Below are 21,885 nucleotides of genomic sequence, written 5' to 3' on the forward strand. Positions count from 1 at the left end.
TCTATAGTAATCAACTTCTTGTTTATTTCCTTGACCATTGGTCAGTTGTGTTTGGTTTTGTCGACGTGTGTCTGTTCAAGTTGAGATCTATATTGTTACTTGGTTGTAACAGAAGCAGGAAACTGCATGGTTCTACATACATTGTACCAGCTCTTTGGACCGAGATTCGCCTATAGATGTGTAGTATATTGAAGCTTCTGGTTCGTTCAATACAGCGAGGTCTCCTGGTATTCTCTTAGTCAAATGGATTATGTGATGATCGGTCAAGATTTGAATTTGTAATTCAGTGTGTGAATCCCCCTAAGTGCGGTGCTAAACCCTGATTTCCATATCTGAAGAAGAAGTTCTGCGGGTCTGCAGAATTACCCCTGACAGCTATCAGACAATATAGCATTGAATCAATTCGCAGAGGAATGTCTATTTCTTTGGGGAGAGCAGAGCATGTGATGAAGGGCCATGCAACCTCCCTGTAAGTTTTGTTGGGTCATGAAGGATCCGTCACTTTCAGCTCCAATTTATATAAAATTGTGGTAAGTGTCACACGTACCATACAGACTAAGAGATTAAGTCTACACAAAATGATCAAATTATCTCCGGGCTTTCATTATCTATAGAACAAGCCCTTAGAGATTTATACACCATAAAAATTTCATTTCAGGTGTTCAAGCATTATTGAAAATAACTCGTGTTTCTTAAAGTAAATTTTTTTTTTTCTTTGAATAATCAAACGTGATTTATTGAGGTTGACTAGGAATTTCTACGCAACCTTTACCATTAGTAGAATCTGAGAACAATCTATACCATAATGAAAACTATGAAGCATTAATACATCTAGTGGTATCATGATAATGATGGTTTCATACAGTGATAACCAGTCATTGTCATTCCAAATAATTCAATACCTAATCTGGCACTCCATTCCAAGAGGATTACATTCTTTATCGTGTGGAGTTTGCATAGATACAATGCCATTAGTATAGTTGTTCTCTCTAGTATATAACGGGACAGTAGTCGCTCATTACGTATTCCACAACAATAGGCATATATATATAGATTAATGGTTCTGTCAAAATCCATTATCAGTCCTTGTATATAGAACCCAAGTTATGTTACCATGGAAATCATTGAAGCGTTCATCAGTTATTTATATCAGAAAATTATAATTAATTTTAAAGCCATGGTTTTAGAAGACAATTGTTATTATTGTGATCAGTGAGGTTTATATTTTTGTTTCCCTTTGTTCTCTGTTTTATTAAAGCAAATTGAAATGCTGATTTAACATGGTTTTGGTTTATAGCTGAAAAGTACAGCAAAGTTCAAATTGGACATATGACATGGTTTGTAGGACATATGATATAGTTTGTAGGACATATGACATAATTTGTAGGACATATGATATAGTTTGTAAGACATATGACATAGTTTATAGGACATATGACATAATTTGTAGGACATATGATATAGTTTGTAGGACATATGACATGGTTTGTAGGACATATGACATAGTTTGTAGGACATATGACATAGTTTGTAGGACATATGACATGGTTTGTAGGACATATGACATAGTTTATAGGACATATGACATAGTTTGTAGACATATGACATAGTTTGTAGGACATATGACATGGTTTGTAGGACATATGACATAGTTTATAGGACATATGATATAGTTTGTAGGACATATGACATAATTTGTAGGACATATGATATAGTTTGTATGACATATGACATGGTTTGTAGGACATATGACATGGTTTGTAGGACATATGACATGGTTTGTAGGACATATGACATGGTTTGTAGGACATATGACATGGTTTGTAGGACATATGACATGGTTTGTAGGACATATGACATAGTTTGTAGGACATATGACATGGTTTGTAGGACATATGACATAGTTTGTAGGACATATGACATAGTTTGTAGGACATATGACATAGTTTGTAGGACATATGACATAGTTTGTAGGACATATGACATAGTTTGTAGGACATATGACATGGTTTGTAGGACAGGGAAGTACATGATAATCAAAATGTAGAGAATTAAGGTATTGATTAGGAGGTACAGCAACAAATGTTTGCAGGTTTTTGAAGTGACATACATCAAGATCATATTTTGTATGACCTGACTGTTTATAAATATGGGATATTCAAGTTGTGTATATAGCAAACTGTTATGGTTCTTATCAAAGTCTGGCTAACACTCACCAGCATGTATTTATGGAGCTTTCAGAACGATAACTAGTGCCCTAAACATTTTATTTACCTTTTGGTTACCTGAGCATACACCTGTCGAAACCAGGTAAGATGGCCATCAAGGTAAGAAGTTCAAGGCTGCAGGTGATTTTGTCTTACTGAGTTCAGGTGTGTATTGGTGAATATTTCTTATTACAGGTAGATATATAGGTATAGATACATAAACATATACTAGTTAGTATTCTTAATAGGTTGTTCCTTTACAGGTAAGTTTGTTCTAATGCCTACCTGTAATTAAAACTTGTTACGTAACTCATGTTTACGTCATCAACTACAATTCGGATATTCTGTATTTTGAATTATTACTCTAGCGTGATTCTTAGTCTTCAGTAAGAATTTTGTCTAAAATTAGTTCCTGCAGGAATCCACATAAACATGAAATGAAGATAATGATGTGTTACTAAAATTAACCAGTTGATGACGTTCATTTGAGAATTTTTATTGATATGCTGGAATGATGTATGGTTTTGTTGTAAGCTGAGGTAATTAAGTCGTTATTGATGTGCCTTTATGTTTCATGTATCAATGCATTTCGTACAAAAGTGGAAAATTATAAGAGTTTATCGTGACCCTAATCCCACATACTAAATAGGTTCTAATATTTCCTCTCCTTATAGCTGTAGGAGTATACTTTTATATTATGAAGGTTTATCCTGGCTCTTTTAACAGTTACGAAAATACTTTATTCAAGCAATATTGCAGAAATTTGAAGCAGAATTTTAGAATATTTTCATTACTTGTAATATGGTATGAATTTTTTTTAAACGAAAACTCGGTCATATCTACTGTTCACTATAGCTGTAACGTTACCAACATGTTTTTATCACTTTTGAATGGAAACGGATGTTGTTTACTTGTTGTTATATTGGCTATATTCATGTCCAAAAAAAAAGTTACAGAAGCTGTTACGGAGTTTTGCACCGAGACAAACTCCCTTCCATAATGATGTAAAAAACATTACTAGTAGACCAAAAGTTTGATGTAGGAGCGTTATTGTGCCTTTTCAAAGAGATAGTAGGATGAGATCCACTGTGATAAGATTTATAGACTTGGAAAACCTTGGCATTAGATGTAGGATTTCGTTATCAGACACCAATTTCAGGTTAAGTAACCTGTACATCTGTACCTTCTATATTCACAGAAATACGAGTCTATAGAAGTTTGCCAGAAGAGTGTGTTCCAGCTAGACCTACAGAAGAACGAATGTGATACAGAGTTTGGGTTCGCTGTGGAGGCCGAGTTAGCGGAAGACATAGAGCGTGACGACGAGCTCCGATTATACGTCAGCAACATCCTGCAGGCAGGCATCGCTCATCGTACAGGTAGGCTGCTTTTCTTCTATAAATTTCATTTTACCTGCATGTGCATACAAAGTTTCTCTCATTGATTGAACAGGCTGTGTATGTGGCAAAGTGGTTAAAGTGTCTAGTATTTTACTTCTGTCCAGCCTCCACCTATTGGTCACAAATTTCATGAAGCTGTTGGCAAGCACTGCAGATCAACTGCAAGTCTTACATGAGAAAGAGACATACCGTTTTCAACACAATAAGCACCCAGGGCAGTTTAAAAAATGAAGGGGTGCTTAAGTACTGAAGGTCCAGATTTGGGCTAATCTTTCCCAAATAATTGTCATTAGAAAAACCTACAAAGTTGTCATAATGTTGTTCTGTATTTAAGTCAAGGTACGTGAAATTGAAGCCTAAAAAAGTGGAGGGATGCTTATTGGGTCAAACATGGTAGTATAGTTTTAGACTGTTTTCTATTGCAATATGAATGGTTTGATCAAACAATTGTACCACAAACACATATTCTAACTTTTTCAATTTTATCGTTAAAGCCAGTCACATCCTTATTAAGCAAGGTAATATCAAAGTGTTGGTCTTTAAATCTTACAGGAATTATCAATTTAGCTGCTTTAGTTAATTAGTCTTCATTAGAACAAGGGTCTGTACTTGTGTAAACAGCTCTTACAGCACTATGCCAAGGTCCTATACATCCCTTTAATCTGCATGACCTTTTATCTAAAAATGAACTTTAAAAGGCTTTCAAATTCATTTAGTATACAGATGAGAATTTTGGGAATCGGCCTTTCAGATATCTAATCACATTACTGAGAACTGTTTTCACTCGGACAGAAAAAATCTTGCTTTGTCTTGAAATGTTTGAATTTGACATGATTTAATTTGTGGCAGACTTCTTTGGAATAATACACTTATCTCGACCGCTTGTATGCTCCTCAGTTTGACTTTGATAGTGTATGAGCTTTATTTGACATGTTCTTTCATGTTGGATGTCCATTAGACAATCACCATGACTACTACAGGGACAGCTGAGTTCAGAAAAGTTTCTCTGTCTCATCTTTATGTAAACTCATGTCATTTGATAGAGAGCTACTGTTTCATCTGTAAACACACACATTTTCCATCAGATAGATTAAGATGAATTGAAATTTTAATACTATATAAAGCATAAATTTCTCTTATGCAAAAAATTAATTATGGATAATACAATTACAAAAACAACACAAAATGAGTTGATTTTCAGCATTAATGAAAACACTACTTCTAAATATCTTCAACAGAATTATTTTTTTTATACATTGAATAAGGTGTTCTGACATATTATCGCTATCATTCCACATCTGGGTCCGGTGACTGAGTGGTTAAGGTGTTCTGACATATATTACCATTAGCTCTCCACCTCTGAGTTTTGACTTTAAATTCCACTCAGGGTAGATTTCAGGTATTGACTACAGGTTGATGGTTTTTCTCTGATTACTCCTTACATTATGTAATAAACCTATACTGTGTACAGAGCATTGACACCCTAACCATTATTTTTACAGGTCTCGTAATTGGTGATGAAATACTGGTCATCAATGGCAAAATTGTGTCGGAGCTGGACATGGTATATATAGAGGCCATGTTACACGAGTCTATGTCCCTGTGTCTGACCGTGCGGTCACTCCGTACTCAGCCACCCCCTACCTCCATCGCCGTGGACCCTGCGGACATCAACCAGATGGTATGTCCCCCACCACCCAGTCAGTCACGCATCAGCGAGAAAAGTCTGGGAAAACTAACCGTACCAGCTCCCGTAGGTAAGGAAATGATTAGTAAAAGTAAGGTTTGTGAGTGAATTAAATTGTGCTCAAGGTACTCCAATGAGATGGAGTGCCAATTTATCACTGGGAAAATGATTTAAATTCAGAGCAGCTAGAAATTTGAGTTCATCGTTGCAAGAGTAACTACATTTAGTACGTTCTCTAGAATTACATAATCAGATAGAATTCTTTGTATGTGCCTTTGTGTTTTTATACTTTAGTTGTAAATCAACTCAAGGAATATAAAGGAAAAATATGAAAACAGACTCCGAGAATATGTAGTCATTGGAAAGTATTACTAATGTTTCGATGCATTGTTTCAGCCAACGGTGATCACAAAAATACAACATCACCAAAGCACGAATCAATGCCAAACTTGTCACCTACCCAGATTGATGCACTTTTAGAGGTGAGTTTATTTTCAGGTTTTGATCTTCATGGTTGACGAATCATTATACTTCTCAAGAAAGCCATGGTTGAAACATATATGAATGAATCATGGATTGATTTTATTATTCGAGGGGAATGTCAAAAGAAAATTTGAAAACCAATCAAAAAGGATATCTATGTAAATAGCTTTCAAATGTCCAAGTTCATAGCAGATGTAACAAATTTTTTGTTGTGTTCACTCCAGAGTGCCGACCAGGTGACCGCCATCTGTCGGACGGGAAGTGATAGCACTATGGCTAACAATATGGACGGCTCCCAAAACTACAAACCTTTGTCTGAGTCCCAAAAACTCCGTAAGGTCATTATGGAGCTTATAGAGACAGAGCGAGCGTATGTCAAGGTAAGCTGTACAGGAGACAAACATGATAATAATAAATGATGGAGTCAGAAAGCCATAGGACAAATCTCTATTTCCTGTCTGGGAAGAGAAATCTAAAACTACTGGATATCATTTCCTTTTCTTGTCAAACTTCTGTGTGTAGAATGTATTGAAGATAAAAATAGACGTTCTATCTTAATGAAAAACGATAATTGGCATATGGAATATACAATACCTGTAATATCCAGGAAACAAGAAGTGTACTCTAATGTCAATGAAGAAAATCTGACGTCTATCAAAATGTGTTTTGAGGGAGGTAACTCTTGTTAAAATTGTCAGTCCTTGAGAAGACTTTACAAATTAATCATTTAATGAAGAAACCCATACATGATGTCCCTTACAACATCTAACCCTTTCCAAATCGATCTAGGGTAGTTCAAATGTAAAATAACATTGCCTTCCAAAGTATTTCAAGGGAGGTAATCTTTGTTCAAACCCTAATTATAACCCACAGGACCTGAATTTCCTGACGGAGCGATATCTGGAGCCACTCAAACAGGAAACATGCCTGACCTCTAACGAAATTGACCAGCTGTTCGGGAACATCCAGGAGATTGTGATCTTCCAGCGACAGTTTCTCAAAAGTCTTGAAGAAGCTATGCAGCTAGAAGATGAGTTCTTCACCACAGAGGATCCAAAGAATTATCGGGTAATTGTCTCCCTTGGTCTATTTTAAAACTAAATACCAGGGTACTGATCATTTTACAACTATTTCATATTGATTTTGGTCATTATTCAACAAAGATATATAAATTCAAATAGATGGACATAGTGAAAATCATCAAACCATTATTTCAGGTTTCATCACAATCAAATCCTGGTTTTGAGGTTATCATTATGTTGCAATATTTCTTAAATAAAACTAGACATATTTGATAAATGCTTACATATGAATCAGTAACATGTTCATACATAATAAAAACAAAAAAAGATTATTGGCTTTTGAACTGCAATTGGTTTGAAGTAAAAGAATATAACTAAAGAGCTAGAACATCATCAAAAGCTTTAAAATTTTACTTTTCTTTCAACAATATTCTTGATTTCTTTGCATTGGCCTTGATATCTGGCCTTGACCTATAGTATAATCTATATATAACTGACCTTGACCTTGCTCCCTATTCCCTTTGCCATACAAGGACCTTGAACTACGGGTAGGTGGTGGTCACAATCACTTGTTGTAATGGTAGAGCTCTTCTCTTTACCTCCCTAGTAGGTAGATTGGTGTTCTGTTCTCCTCCCCCTGCTGTTCTTTGTATGTTTATACCCAAAAGTGTCTTCTATATGTAACCTTGATATTTCATTTTTCAATTCTTTATTTTAGATGTGTATTTGTGTATATTTCTATCGTATATCAATTTCATTCCATATTCTTCTGTGTGCTTTCCTTCCATCCTCTCTAGCCACTTTATATTTTCATATATATATATTGATGTTATATCTTTCTCAATATTATATTTTGAAATATTTTATCATATTTATGCAATTTTCCTATTCTGCAACACAATATAACAAGTAAGATTAATAAGAATTTTCCAGTATTCATTGATGCACACTGGCTTTATTTTTGGATAACACATGTATATCCATGCATCCTTAGAGATATATTAAACATGCACTGTTTACTGTATATCCCACTTTCCACAGTTCGTAGTAGTTTATCTGTTAATGCTGACCTTGGTTTTATGAACTTTATTTATGTTGTTTGACAGAGAGTTTTATTCTCCCTCGGAGGATCTTTCCTGTTCTACGCCAATCACTTCAAAGTCTATAGTTCATTTTGTGCAAGTCACACCAGATCTCAAAAAATTCTTAATCCAGGTATGTAGAGTAAACCCTTCCTCAACAAACACCTTTATATAATGACCACCTGCTTATTAAGATCACTGTCTTTGGATCCCAAATGACTTATTATAATTTGGCCTGAGTATGAAAACCACTTGGCGAGATCATTTTATCCTTTGTTTGTGGCTGGTCTTTATAGTATATGAAAATTACACTTAATTATTAGGCAAACAAAATTGTAAACAAAGTATCCACGCTGCTGTAGTATCTTCACATAAGACATGTACTTCTTGCTTGATTTGAAAATAAAAAAAGAGTATGTTTCTCCTGAAGAGTTCAGATTAATTGCTATATCCCATAATACATTTTACATCAGTTTTGGTTCTTCTTACACTCATCTAATTATATAATAATAAACTACCAGTAGATACATTTTCTAGTTTCGTAAACATACCCATATTGGTCCTGCAATGTAGAGTCATGATTGGAATATCTATACTTACCTACAGATGCCAATGATGCGCTGAGAAAGTTCCTCCACGTACGGAATCCTCAACAGCAACATGCGTCGACACTGGAGTCGTACCTGATCAAACCCATACAGCGAATTCTACGGTATCCTCTACTCCTACAGCAACTCTGTCACCTCACAGATGCTGACACGGACGAACATTATCATCTGTCGGGTAGGTCACTGCCTCTTTGGGGTAGGAATTAGCCTAGTCAAAATTATTGTTAAAAGTCAAAGACCTAGAGACATTGCATTATTGCTGGTTTGTCTTGTTCGAGTTTAACAGCATGGTTGTATCACCTACATCCAATGTACAGTGGACTGTTTTTCAGTTACAGTAGTGTTGATCTAAAAGGTCAAATAAATACAATATTATTTCAATGCTACATTTTTGTCTGTGCCTGTTTTGAACCCTGTTGTGAGATATACTGATGGAACATACACTATAATATCCAAATCATCCAAAGATAATTATAGTGCTATACAAACCGTTGTGTTTTGTAGAGGCCCTGAAGGGGATGGAGGCTGTAGCAGAACATATCAATGAAATGCAGAAAATTTACGAGGAATATGGTGCTGTGTTCGATGAGCTGTCCCGCATGTTCAGAGATCTATACCCTCATAAAAAGGTACACAAAACAAGGTCTTTTTCATTTTATTTTCTGATATAAACTTGCTTAGATATAATCAGCACCCATTACATGGTCACCCATATATGATGAGCAGTGCAAAAAAAACAAGTCCTTTTGATCTTAAACCATTGCATAGAGGTAATAAATGTGATTTCATTTGATTTTGAATTTTTTATTCAAATATACCAAATATATATGTTTACTCTAGAACAATAAATTTTCTGTTTTCTGATCTATAATGTCCAGATATTCTTAACACAGTGATTAAATCAAATTTTGAGAAATTTCGAATTGAGCAAAACTTAAATAAAATATCTTTAATGATTAAAATATGTTCCATCAATATGGATGAATTTATTTTTAATTATGGTTGATCTGGATCAATATTTAGGTACATGAAACACAACAATTTATATTAACATAAAAGGTTATTCAAGAAATGGTGCCATATATTGGATTCATTTTTCTCTTAAGGATATGGACTGTTTCTAGAAGGTAATAATCAAGGGCAATTATTCTAACGTTTCAGGCCGTAGAACTTAGTGTCGGGGAGCTGCAGATGTATGGGACGGTGGAATGGTGCAATATCTGTGATAGTCTGGGCAAGATTAAGAAAGGCCTCGATCTGGAAAATATCATCTTTGTCTTCAAATCTGCTGTTGTGTTCCTGTGTCGAGAGAAAGTCAAGAAAAAGAAGGCAAAGGTAATTGTAAATGTTAAATTATCCTAAAGGTTTGATTAAAGACAGGTTGGGCAGGTGCCAGGTGATTTTTCTCGGGGTACTCTGGCTTTCCTCCACCCCCTTAACCTCTCATGACCATGTCTGTTAATAGAATGTAAAACAAAACTATCAAAGATTGGCTTTTTTTCATCAATCAACAAAGAGGAAAGGTAGAGATTGAGTTTTACAAACACTTTTGATGTAAACATGTTCTGCCTTTCCAACAAGTCGTGAATCTATCTTTCTTCAAATATGATATTTATTTAACCATGCATGTTACTACCACTGACAAATTATCTGATGACTCATCTCTGTATGTTATCTCTTCCTTAAAATAAACAAAATCATCTGCACATAAATAGATCCCATAAATGGATACTGTACAGTGTGGTATCAATACATCAAGTATTCTTTTCTCTGCCTCACTGGTCTTTATAACATCTTTCTATATCAGAGTAACTTCCCTTGAGGATAGGTATCCATTGTGACGTCATTATTTTGTGAGTGAAATTCACATTGTTTTCTCTGAAAAGTATGGAGTTACACTTGCAAACGAATCAATACTTATCTGCAAGGGCAGATAACTCTGTTATATATAAATTTAGTAGATAAGAGCAAAATTTCACTTTTTTCTCCTAGAACCAGGCCAACAAAGGAACGCCTGAGACACACGAGTGTGTGGAGAGATTCCGGACACTCATCCCCGTAACAGAGGTCCAAGTACAGGGTGGAAAGGTCAGCGATATGGACAAGCACTATTGGTGGGAGCTTGTCCACTCGCGGTCAGACAAAGAGGGGCGGCCTGAGAGAGTGTACCAGTTCTGTAACAGGTTTGTTCCTAACATATACTAACTTCCCCTTCAGTAGTGGATAGAAATTTTGCCTGTAATACTTTATCTTGATATTGAAAATGAAGCACATATATTGAGGGTTGGTTGTTTTGTATTATTATGATTTTTCTTTTTAGGACATTTACTCAAAATAAATATTTCAAATTTCCTTAAAATCGAAGCATAATTCTATAGATTTACTAGAATGATGACAATGAACTTGTATTAATTGAAATTTTCAAAGAAAATATCTAAATGATGCCTATGATATCTATTATAAGTCTCAAAACTGCTCAAATCTCTTCACTTAATTATGTGAAAATCCATTTTTCCTGATTTTTCACCCTAATATCATAGACAAAAATGTAGTAGATTAAGTCTTAAAATGTTTCTTACTACATTAGTGCATGTTTAGATATAATCATATTCAATGTCCAGCTTAACATGGAGTACGTTTCTTCCTCCCCAGTTCGACGGAGGCTAAATCTGATTTTATGAAGATAATTCGTCAAACAATACGGGAGAGTGTACGGAAGATGACACTGCCACAAGGAGGCAATGGAAAGACCAGCAAGAATTACATTCCATATGGGGGCAAACGTCTAGAGGGGCTGGTCGGGACCAATGTCCGCACACTACGCAAAAAACAGTCCAACAAGATCTTGGATGGTGAGAGACATTCTATGGAGTTGGATGGGAAAGTGAATTTACTAGAAGGTGATTCTTTTAGGACTCGCAGTAAGACAGTAGGCGATTTAAATGTTGACGATTTGGACGATGAATCTCAGACTGAGACTTACGTAGCCTGTTCTGAACCACAAATCTCGGCTGACTCCAAGAGTTCTTGTTCGTCTAATTCTAATCTCAGCACATCTAGTCGTAACAGTGGCTCAGCCAAACTGACCTTCGCCAGTGCTAACCCAGTCACTCACTCGTCCAGCAGTATCAACTGTGACGATGGTGGTTCCCCCGTGTGGAAACCAAGGCATGAAACTATTTATGGATCTAAATTGTCTCCCCCTAGTTCGTCTGTTAGCAGTAAGGTGAAAAGTAACAGCAAGCATATACAAAGTGACAAAGCTTCATCAGATATTGTATTTAAAAGTGAAACAAACACTGTGGTCCTCAAACAGACATCTTTCAGTGGGTTCAAAGACACTGAGTGCTGACACGAATTGTCAGTGTAACTCTTCTAAGAGCTCAAAGAGAGTTAAATTCTTTAATTGTTAGTTCAGATACCCTACCACAAATATTAGTATCTTTTAATAAACGTTTGTATGTTTTAAGTGTAATACCAGTGAAATCATCTTATATACAAGGATTCAGATGTGCATTTATAGTTAGTGTGCAATGCTCAAGATGCTGTATTTATACAAGATGTCAGATTTTATTCTTTAGATGCGCTGAATCTGTAATTATATCAATTATTCTGTAAAATGGATACATATAAGGTGACTGCTGTTGTCATATCACATGTATCCATATAAGCCTTCAAGTGATAGACTAAGTGTGTTGTTAGACTAAGTCTAATCATAAGTCTTGCCATGATTGGCTGAGCTTAATGTTAGCCTAGTCTTGATTGGCTAAGCCTGTTGTAAGTCTTTCAATAAAATTGAAAGACCTAGAGCGCTAATCTTGTCATGATTGGCAACTCTTGCCATATTTGCTTGGCTAAACATAAGAAATGTAGTGAACTTATTGCAAGCTTTGCCATGATTGGCTAAGCCTGTTTTAAGCTAGAACTCCTTAATATTAACCAGTATTAAAACTATATCCTTTATCATTAATTATCATTTATGATCATTACATTTTTTATACGCGGATTGATACAATATTTTAGATGAAGCCAAGTAAGGTTATAGATTTTTTAAACTGAGTAGTATACTAGAAAGCTGAGAAGAAAGATATTTCAAAACAAACTGAAAGCTGAATTATGTTCACTTAATGTCTATTTCTAGTGCTATACTACATACACCTCCATGTGCTGGATAGAGTCACTCATATTTAAGCCTCGCCTTTTAATAATAAAACCCCATCACACGATACAGTTTGCCATTAACTGTGGTAGATATTCACTTAAATGAAGCGAGAAAAGGAATACTCTAAAACTTTGATATTGTAATATATTGTTCTTCTGTTTGGTCAACCCACCAAAATAACTTCATATCAAAATCATCTTCTCATAAATATTGTGCTACCTTCTGCTCCAAATTCTACCGCTGTTGACCACAACAGAGTTGTCTGCCCTTCGTGATTTTGATTTTATGCTATCAAATGAATATGCTGCAAGTAAAGTCGGCTGTAGTTTGCAAACTTTAAATCTTGAACAAAGCTGATATCATTGATCAGTTTGATTGTTGCTGAGATTGGTAAATTTCTCATATTTGTTTGATAGATCCTCCAAGGGGACGCAATCATTTTATCAAATTTAAGAAAGAAAAAAAAATTGCATATTCCCTATGTACGTTATTGTGTAAATCTGCTGTATCTCCCTCTGTAACTTTTCCTTTGTAAGACTTAAGTAATGATACTAGTCAGACCAGGAATATATCGTGTGTGTATATATATATGTTGTGTTGATTTGTCATTACATGTACTTGACTGTTCTGATTACCCATTTCAGTGTCTAATGAGGAAAACCAAGAGGTAATTTAGCACTTATATCCAACTTAGCTTCTCATAAAACTTCCTAGCGAATCGTGGTAGATATTGTACATATAAACAATACTTGCATCTTGCGTTTTGATTGTGGCTGTACATGTAATGCCACACCTATCCAGGTGTGAGGTCCCTGTCCCCGGGGTCGCTGTACATGTCCTACCCTCATGTTTTTGGTTTATTTGGATCCTGTAGATACATTGATGGTGCTGGATATCTCTGATGAGACAGGTGTCTTGCATGATAGTGCTATTTCACTGGTTTGAGTTCTCACTATGATATGTTTTAAGTCAATTATATTTGTAATGATGTCAATATTTTGCCAATATTATTTGAATCTCTATATTTGTTTAAACTTTTCAGCTTTCATAAAGAAATTGTCTGAAGAAAAAACTTATTATTGATAAAGACATTCAACAGAAATTTATTTGTAACCATTTCATCAAGTGTTTATTTCATAATATTATAATTTTTAAATATTTGAAATGACTTTTAACTACCAGTAATATCATTTAATATATCATAATATTATAAAAAACAATCTTTAAAAATTATATTTTAGATTTAAAAAAAAAAGTAATTTTCACTTGAATGTCTTTTTCAGTTTTAAGGCTACATTAAAAAATTTATTATGGTATATATACATGGTATGAAGTACAATTTTTTGTGCATTCCTATGTCTTATTTGCTAATTTAATTTTCAGCGTTGCATGCCTAGGACTATAGGGGCGATGGGAGAGTATGTTGTAGATTTTAGTGTGGTATTTATTGGGATTAAAGCATGGCTAATTGGAAAATATCAAATGGAGTTATTCCTTAATCTGTTAAATATGCTGTGAATGAAGTTTGTTTACCTTCTATTATTTAATTATGAAAATCTAAGGTAGGAATGGAAATTAGAAGAAAAAAAATAACAACATTATAATTTCTAATTTTTTAGAAATCTATTTGACACTATTTTATCCATTGTATTGTAAAAACATCAAAGATACTCACTTATAAGAGACTCACACTTGGATGACTTTCAGAAATTTTGAATTATCTCCCCTTAAATAGCAAAAACTATCTCCCCTGAACTGAAGATCAAAATTATCTTCCTTGAATTTTTACTTTTATACTTGATTATTGGGTCTTTTAAAGCATAACATGATATTGTAGCTCCATTTACTTCAGTGAAAAACATTTGCTCACTTATTTTGAATTAAAAACTTAGATTCTAGATAAGTAAAACATATTTTTGTCCCAAATATAACTTACCAGAAAGTGTGTTTGTTGTGAGATGAGATGTACTATGGGAGTGGAGTCGATGAGACAAACATGAGAGTGAGTACTGATGAGAATGGTTGTGAGTCTCTATGGTCAGATATTTGTAGATGTATTAGTATGTACATGCTTCACCTTGTATTTTTGTGTCAGTGCTGTCCAAGATTGTATTTTTCTTTCTCGCATGTTCATGTGTTATAAATACAGCTATGCTGATGTACTGATATTCATGGGATACTGTGCAATCATGATTTTTTTTATACCTGTATGTGAATTTGCAATTATATAACTTGATATGCTAGCCAGTTCTGTATTAAAAATGATTTTATGTAAATAATAATTTTAGCATAACAGATTTTAGAAAATATTGCATAATCCATCGAAACAGATTTAGATATTCATATTTCTGAAAAAAAAAAAAAAACATATCATTGTTTATGAATGTAATTTGAAATCATTAACAAAGAGCTGGTTATTGTACAATTTTATTCTACCCTACATTTATGTTAGTTTGTCATATATTAACATATGACCAATAATGAATAAAAAATCAACAGAAAATGATCATTGTTTTAGTATTACTGACCAGATATACAGAGGTTCATATGGTTATTGTTAAATTTAGGGTCCATTACGTTACTGTTGACAAATGAAGTTTCTTGAAGATGCCAAGAACATTTGGTGTCAATGATGTTAACATGTGCATTTTAGATAATTGGTGATGTAGAAAAGGAGATTTTACCATTAAGAAATAGATTTGAGGTCCAAAAAGTTACCTGATATATAATAGATCTTTGATATTACCAAGTATATAGTTGAGGTCTGTTATGTTAACAAATAGATCTAGAGGTCCATGATGTTTACAGATAGATTAGATGTCCATGATGTTGCCAAAATGATTTGAGGTCCACAATGTAACCCAAGTACAGACATTATGTAGATGGGGGCTTACAATGATACCAAGAAGATTTAATTCTATAAATGTTCTCCAAGTCATAAATATATGTAAATAATACTGCTCAAGAGGATGATGATAACTAGAACTATAAAACTATGTCAGGTTTCCAAAGACAATGCAAATAGCCATAGTGTTCTCCATTTTATAAGGGTTCTCTCCGTGCATCAACAACAATGTTCTTTGATATTAATTACTGAAATCTGCTATACATCTGAAAATGATTTAGGATAGTTGTTTAACATTCTTGGTGATCTTAAAACCAACATATCACTCAAAGCTATGTATTCCATATCAAGAAAGATGGTAACAAACCTAGATATGTTGTGTATTCAATTACATCTAGGTACAACTACACAAATCTTACACTCTTAATTACTTACATTCAAGAAGTTAGCAAAGCTACGTTAAACTTATACTCAAGTTATAATATGTATCTGTGAGGAAAAACAGCTGTCATCAATCTTATTATCAAGGTGAGTTTACATTATTTACAAAGTTAACCAACCTACATATATGTTACACTCTGTGGCATTTGATTTAGGATACTTTCATCAATTTAACACTTGGGTGATTTTATGTTAATATTACAAGGTTAACTAACCTTCATATAACGCCTGTATGTATATCGCTCCTCGTTAAAGGTACACGTGATGCATGGAGGTATTATCAGCATGGACACGCTATATCAGCCGGACTTCTGCACGCAGTGATGATGAAAACAGCGTCCTCGCCAATTTTAATTCCACAGCGGTTGTCTCCTTGGACACATTTAAGCATATTATCCTGACAAACTGTACAAACCTCACACGATACAACAAGATAAGTCTTCGTGGTGTGCACAGATATTTTCTACAACAAGCTACATGTATATTGGAATAAGATATTTAACTGACTTTTATATGTCAATTTTGTTTTTAATATTCCTGCCAAAACATCTGTTGCTTTTGTTTTTATTTTCCTCCATAATACTGCATATTGTACATGAAGTATGACACCAGGCCTGACTCTGTATAGTTGTATAAGTAACACAGAGACATATTTTCTGGGCAGAAAATTGTTGAATATGGTTTATCACACTGTAAAACATTTTTCGGAGAATCAATGTTAATTTTTAGTTATACTAAACCAAGCTACTCTTAATTCGCTGCACTTTGTCAGTACACATTTGTACTCGGCCAATTATCGTCTTTCAGAAGAATACACTCCTATATGGGTAAACTGTTTACAGAACAAATGTCAAGGGAGGTAACTTCTACCGTATCTATGAAAGCAGCTACATTTTTTGTATGTGTGAAAGTCCAATATAGAAAATGAATACAGTTTAAATATACTCTGTGTGGAATTTTGCAACTATACAGCATATACATTAAGTAGTAGTACCCCTCCAATGGATGGTTCTTTTGATCTATATATGCACGTGGACATGAGGTAGAGGTTATGTGGCGATGGCAACTAACATTTAATTACGTGAAATCACATAATTATGCTTACCAATGCTGTAAACCGACTTATTTTCAGGTGCAATTAAACTACATGTAGTTCATGACAGATAGTTTAAATGAACAAAAATTAATGATCATTCATAAGTTTCAATTACATGTATAGTAGAACTTTTATAATAGTAAATAGCGAAATTCAATTATTACTGTGTATGGCCTGAAAGTTCAAAAACTATGACACCACGCAAATAAGTAGTTTGACAGCATGTCTTGTTAGGATTGAAAGTAATATTTTGGTTTATTCTGATTTTTTGTACACTATCAGATTCTGATAGACTTGTGCTATGAGGAACTGGCAGCGTAAATCTTTATGTAAGAAACAATTCATAATTAAATATTTTCTACACAGTCAAATACCAGATTTAGTGTCAACTTTGAAGCATTATTTGGTTCTCATTAAGTTTAGTCAATGGATATCAGATAACTGCAACTGTTACTATGTAACTCCAGGTGTTACTGTGTAACTCATTGTTACTGTGTAACTCTGAGTGTTACTGTGTAACTCATTGTTACTGTGTAACTCTGAGTGTTACTGTGTAACTCTGAGTGTTACTGTGTAACTCTGAGTGTTACTGTGTAACTCTGAGTGTTACTGTGTAACTCATTGTTACTGTGTAACTCTGAGTGTTACTGTGTAACTCATTGTTACTGTGTAACTCTGAGTGTTACTGTGTAACTCATTGTTACTGTGTAACTCTGAGTGTTACTGTGTAACTCTGAGTGTTACTGTGTGTTACTGTGTAACTCTGAGTGTTACTGTGTAACTGAGTGTTACTGTGTAACTCATTGTTACTGTGTAACTCTGAGTGTTACTGTGTAACTCTGAGTGTTACTGTGTAACTCATTGTTACTGTGTAACTCTGAGTGTTACTGTGTAACTCATTGTTACTGTGTAACTCTGAGTGTTACTGTGTAACTCTGAGTGTTACTGTGTAACTCATTGTTACTGTGTAACTCTGAGTGTTACTGTGTAACTCATTGTTACTGTGTAACTCTGAGTGTTACTGTGTAACTCATTGTTACTGTGTAACTCATTGTTACTGTGTAACTCTGAGTGTTACTGTGTAACTCATTGTTACTGTGTAACTCTGAGTGTTACTGTGTAACTCATTGTTACTGTGTAACTCATTGTTACTGTGTAACTCTGAGTGTTACTGTGTAACTCTGAGTGTTACTGTGTAACTCTGAGTGTTACTGTGTAACTCATTGTTACTGTGTAACTCTGAGTGTTACTGTGTAACTCATTGTTACTGTGTAACTCATTGTTACTGTGTAACTCTGAGTGTTACTGTGTAACTCATTGTTACTGTGTAACTCATTGTTACTGTGTAACTCTGAGTGTTACTGTGTAACTCATTGTTACTGTGTAACTCATTGTTACTGTGTAACTCTGAGTGTTACTGTGTAACTCTGAGTGTTACTGTGTAACTCATTGTTACTGTGTAACTCTGAGTGTTATTAACTCGTACTGTGTAACTGAGTGTTACTGTTAACTCATGTTACTGTGTAACTCTGAGTGTTAACTCATTGTTACTGTGTAACTCTGAGTGTTACTGTGTAACTCTGAGTGTTACTGTGTAACTTTGTTACTGTGTAACTTGAGTGTTACTGTGTAACTCTGAGTGTTACTGTGTAACTCTGAGTGTTACTGTGTAACTCATTGTTACTGTGTAACTCATTGTTACTGTGTAACTTTGAGTGTTACTGTGTAACTCTGAGTGTTACTGTGTAACTTTGAGTGTTACTGTGTAACTCTGAGTGTTACTGTGTAACTCTGAGTGTTACTGTGTAACTCTGAGTGTTACTGTGTAACTCATTGTTACTGTGTAACTTTGAGTGTTACTGTGTAACTCTGAGTGTTACTGTATAACTCATTGTTACTGTGTAACTCTGAGTGTTACTGTGTAACTCTGAGTGTTACTGTGTAACTCATTGTTACTGTGTAACTTTGAGTGTTACTGTGTAACTTTGAGTGTTACTGTGTAACTTTGAGTGTTACTGTGTAACTCTGAGTGTTACTGTGTAACTCTGAGTGTTACTGTGTAACTGAGTGTTACTGTGTAACTCTGAGTGTTACTGTGTAACTCTGAGTGTTACTGTGTAACTCATTGTTACTGTGTAACTCTGAGTGTTACTGTGTAACTCTAAGTGTTACTGAAGTTCCCTCAACTTCCAGTTTATATATACTGCTATTGTTAACTTTCTGCACATCAAAACATTAATTATCCTAACAGTTTTTAAAATATCTATATCATTGGTGTTCAGTTGAGATGGGTACTTACAGCTTCACTTTGTACTTTCCAGACGTTTGCAGTAGGTATTTCGGAGGATGTGACACCAGTAACGGCTGATTATGATGACCCAACGTTAGAGGAAACTTACCTATAAGCCCTGTTTACTACAGCAACACAAAGTGACAATTCCAAAGCTAAAGAGCTTACTTTTTACAAAGAATTGTTTTCTTCTTTTTAAGTGCTAAATTTTCTATTTCAGTATTTGCAGATGTGTACATATTGGTGTGTAGTTTTGCATATAGTAGTAAAACCCCGTCCTGAGATCTCAATTCAGTTTTGTTAATGATATTTGTACCATTTTCATTTTATTTTAGTTTCACCAAAGAAATATTTATCATAATGTTAATACAATGGAATGTGAGAAATAGAATCTCATATTCTTTCTGTGTGATTTTGGTTGTAATATTTGTTACTGAAGAGTAGACTCCTACGGCTTCCTGCTGGCCAGGGGTATATTGTCATGTTTCTGATGCAATTTTGTCTGTCTCACTTTCACGAAATTTCTTAATGAAATATGGGATATATCTTAATGTTTAAATAAAACAATTAGCATACATAAGATTACTTCTTTACTTAATGGACTAAATTAACAACATGGTGAGTCTAATAACGATATGAAAAGTAAATATGGAATATATTAATCAACAATCCTGGTTTTGTTGTCGGTGTTTAGACTATATTTTTTCTGTCCAAAATCAGGTCACTAAGACACAAACTCGGGCTATAATTTTCAATTTTTCCTTACGGTTTTCAATCTTGTTAAATGTTAGTGACAATTTGATTGAATAGTAGAAATAATTGTTTGGTTTTGATTTTCTCTAAACCCATGCATAATTTGATAAAATAATACTTTTAAAGCAGTGAGTTATATACAGGAAGTCAAAATAATTACCTATAATTCAGATTCCAATTTCAAAACTCTGTTTCATCAATCTATACTTACTTTACATCATGTTCAAATGTGTTTGTATTGGAACTTTCTTGACAGTTGTATATTTCATTATTAAACCTGTATTATGGAGATCATATAGATATTTTTTACATTTGTTTTAATTATTTAACAATTATAGTACCTATTTTGAATCGTCCTTTATCAAAAATATCTATTTAATCAATTAATATCAGTTACTTAAAATGTACAGTCCATTTGTCTTTTTTTTGTTTTGTTTTTTTTGTCTCCTGTTCTATTTTATAAAAACTGGTCTTTTTGCTAAAGTATATACACATCAAGTCATTTCAGTTATGTTCCCCACCAGTGCCCCTTCAACCTCTTCATTGATGTTTCCCCATCAGGGCCCATCATATGTATCAGTGGTATTCACCAACAGGGTCTATCAGCTACTTAAATTGTGTTTAGGTTCCTTCAACTACATGTTCCCTATCAGGGTCACTCTGTCTACTTCATTGATACCTCTATCAGGATCCTCTGGACTCCTAAAATAATTCAGCTTTGTTCCCCATCTGGACCTCTCAGCTTCTTCAGTGGTGTTCCTTTCAGGTTTCTAAGCTTCTTTAGTAAAGTTTCCTATCAGGACATCTAAACTATTTCAGTAGTGTTCCCCATCAGGACCCCTCAGCTATTTCAGTGATGTTCCCCATCAGGACCCCTCAGCTATTTCAGTAATGTTACCGATCAGGACCCCTCAGCTATTTCAGTAATGTTCCCGATCAGGACCCCTCAGCTATTTCAGTAATGTTCCCGATCAGGACCCTTCAGCTATTTCAGTAATGCTCCCCATCTGGGCTTCTAAGTTATTTTAGTAATGTTCCGCATCAGGGCTACAGAACTATTTCAGTGACATTCCCCATCAGGACCTCTAAGCTATTTCAGTGATGTTCCCCATCAGGGCTACAGAACTATTTCAGTGATGTTCCCCATTAGGACCTCTAAGCTATTTCAGTGATGTTCCCCATCAGGGCTTCTAAGCTATTTCAGTAATGTTCCTATCAGGGCTTCAAAACTATTTCAGTGACGTTCCCCATCAGGACCTCTAAGCTATTTCAGTAATGTTCCCCATCAGGGCTTCTAAGCTATTTCAGTAATGTTCCCCATCAGGGCTTCTAAGCTATTTCAATGACGTTCCCCATCAGGACCTCTAAGCTATTTCAGTGATGTTCCCCATCAGGGCTTCTAAGCTATTTCATTAATGTTCCCCATCAGGACTTCTAAGCTATTTCAGTAATGTTCCCATCAGGGCTTCAAAACTATTTCAGTGACGTTCCCCATCAGGACCTCTAAGCTATTTCAGTAATGTTCCCCATCAGGGCTTCTAAGCTATTTCAGTGACGTTCCCCATCAGGACCTTTAAGCTATTTCAGTGATGTTCCCCATTAGGACTTCTAAGCTATTTCAGTAATGTTCCCCATCAGGACCTCTCAGCTATTTCAGTAATGTTCCCCATCAGGGTTTCTAAGCTATTTCATTAATGTTCCCCATCAGGGCTTCTAAGCTATTTCAGTAATGTTCCCATCAGGGCTTCAAAACTATTTCAGTGACGTTCCCCAACAGGAACTCTAAACCATTTCAGTTATGTTCCACAT

General features: G+C 34.6%; 1 protein-coding gene across 1 annotated transcript in view; it reads left to right on the plus strand.

Moving 5' to 3' along the window:
* Positions 1-15,157, plus strand: part of LOC138327732 (protein still life, isoform SIF type 1-like) — a 193,201-nt gene extending 178,044 nt beyond the window's left edge. Inside the window, 13 exon segments of the mRNA XM_069274064.1 lie at positions 3,406-3,586; positions 5,110-5,364; positions 5,691-5,776; positions 6,002-6,157; positions 6,651-6,845; positions 7,333-7,347; positions 7,906-8,014; positions 8,488-8,664; positions 8,994-9,118; positions 9,651-9,824; positions 10,482-10,672; positions 11,142-11,772; positions 11,774-15,157. Coding sequence (XP_069130165.1) covers positions 3,406-3,586; positions 5,110-5,364; positions 5,691-5,776; positions 6,002-6,157; positions 6,651-6,845; positions 7,333-7,347; positions 7,906-8,014; positions 8,488-8,664; positions 8,994-9,118; positions 9,651-9,824; positions 10,482-10,672; positions 11,142-11,772; positions 11,774-11,902 — 2,424 coding nt within the window. The 3' untranslated portion in view covers positions 11,903-15,157.
* Positions 15,158-21,885: the final 6,728 nt, after the last annotated feature.

The sequence above is a fragment of the Argopecten irradians genome, chromosome 1 (assembly GCF_041381155.1).
Source record: "Argopecten irradians isolate NY chromosome 1, Ai_NY, whole genome shotgun sequence".
In the NCBI taxonomy this organism is placed as follows: domain Eukaryota; kingdom Metazoa; phylum Mollusca; class Bivalvia; order Pectinida; family Pectinidae; genus Argopecten; species Argopecten irradians.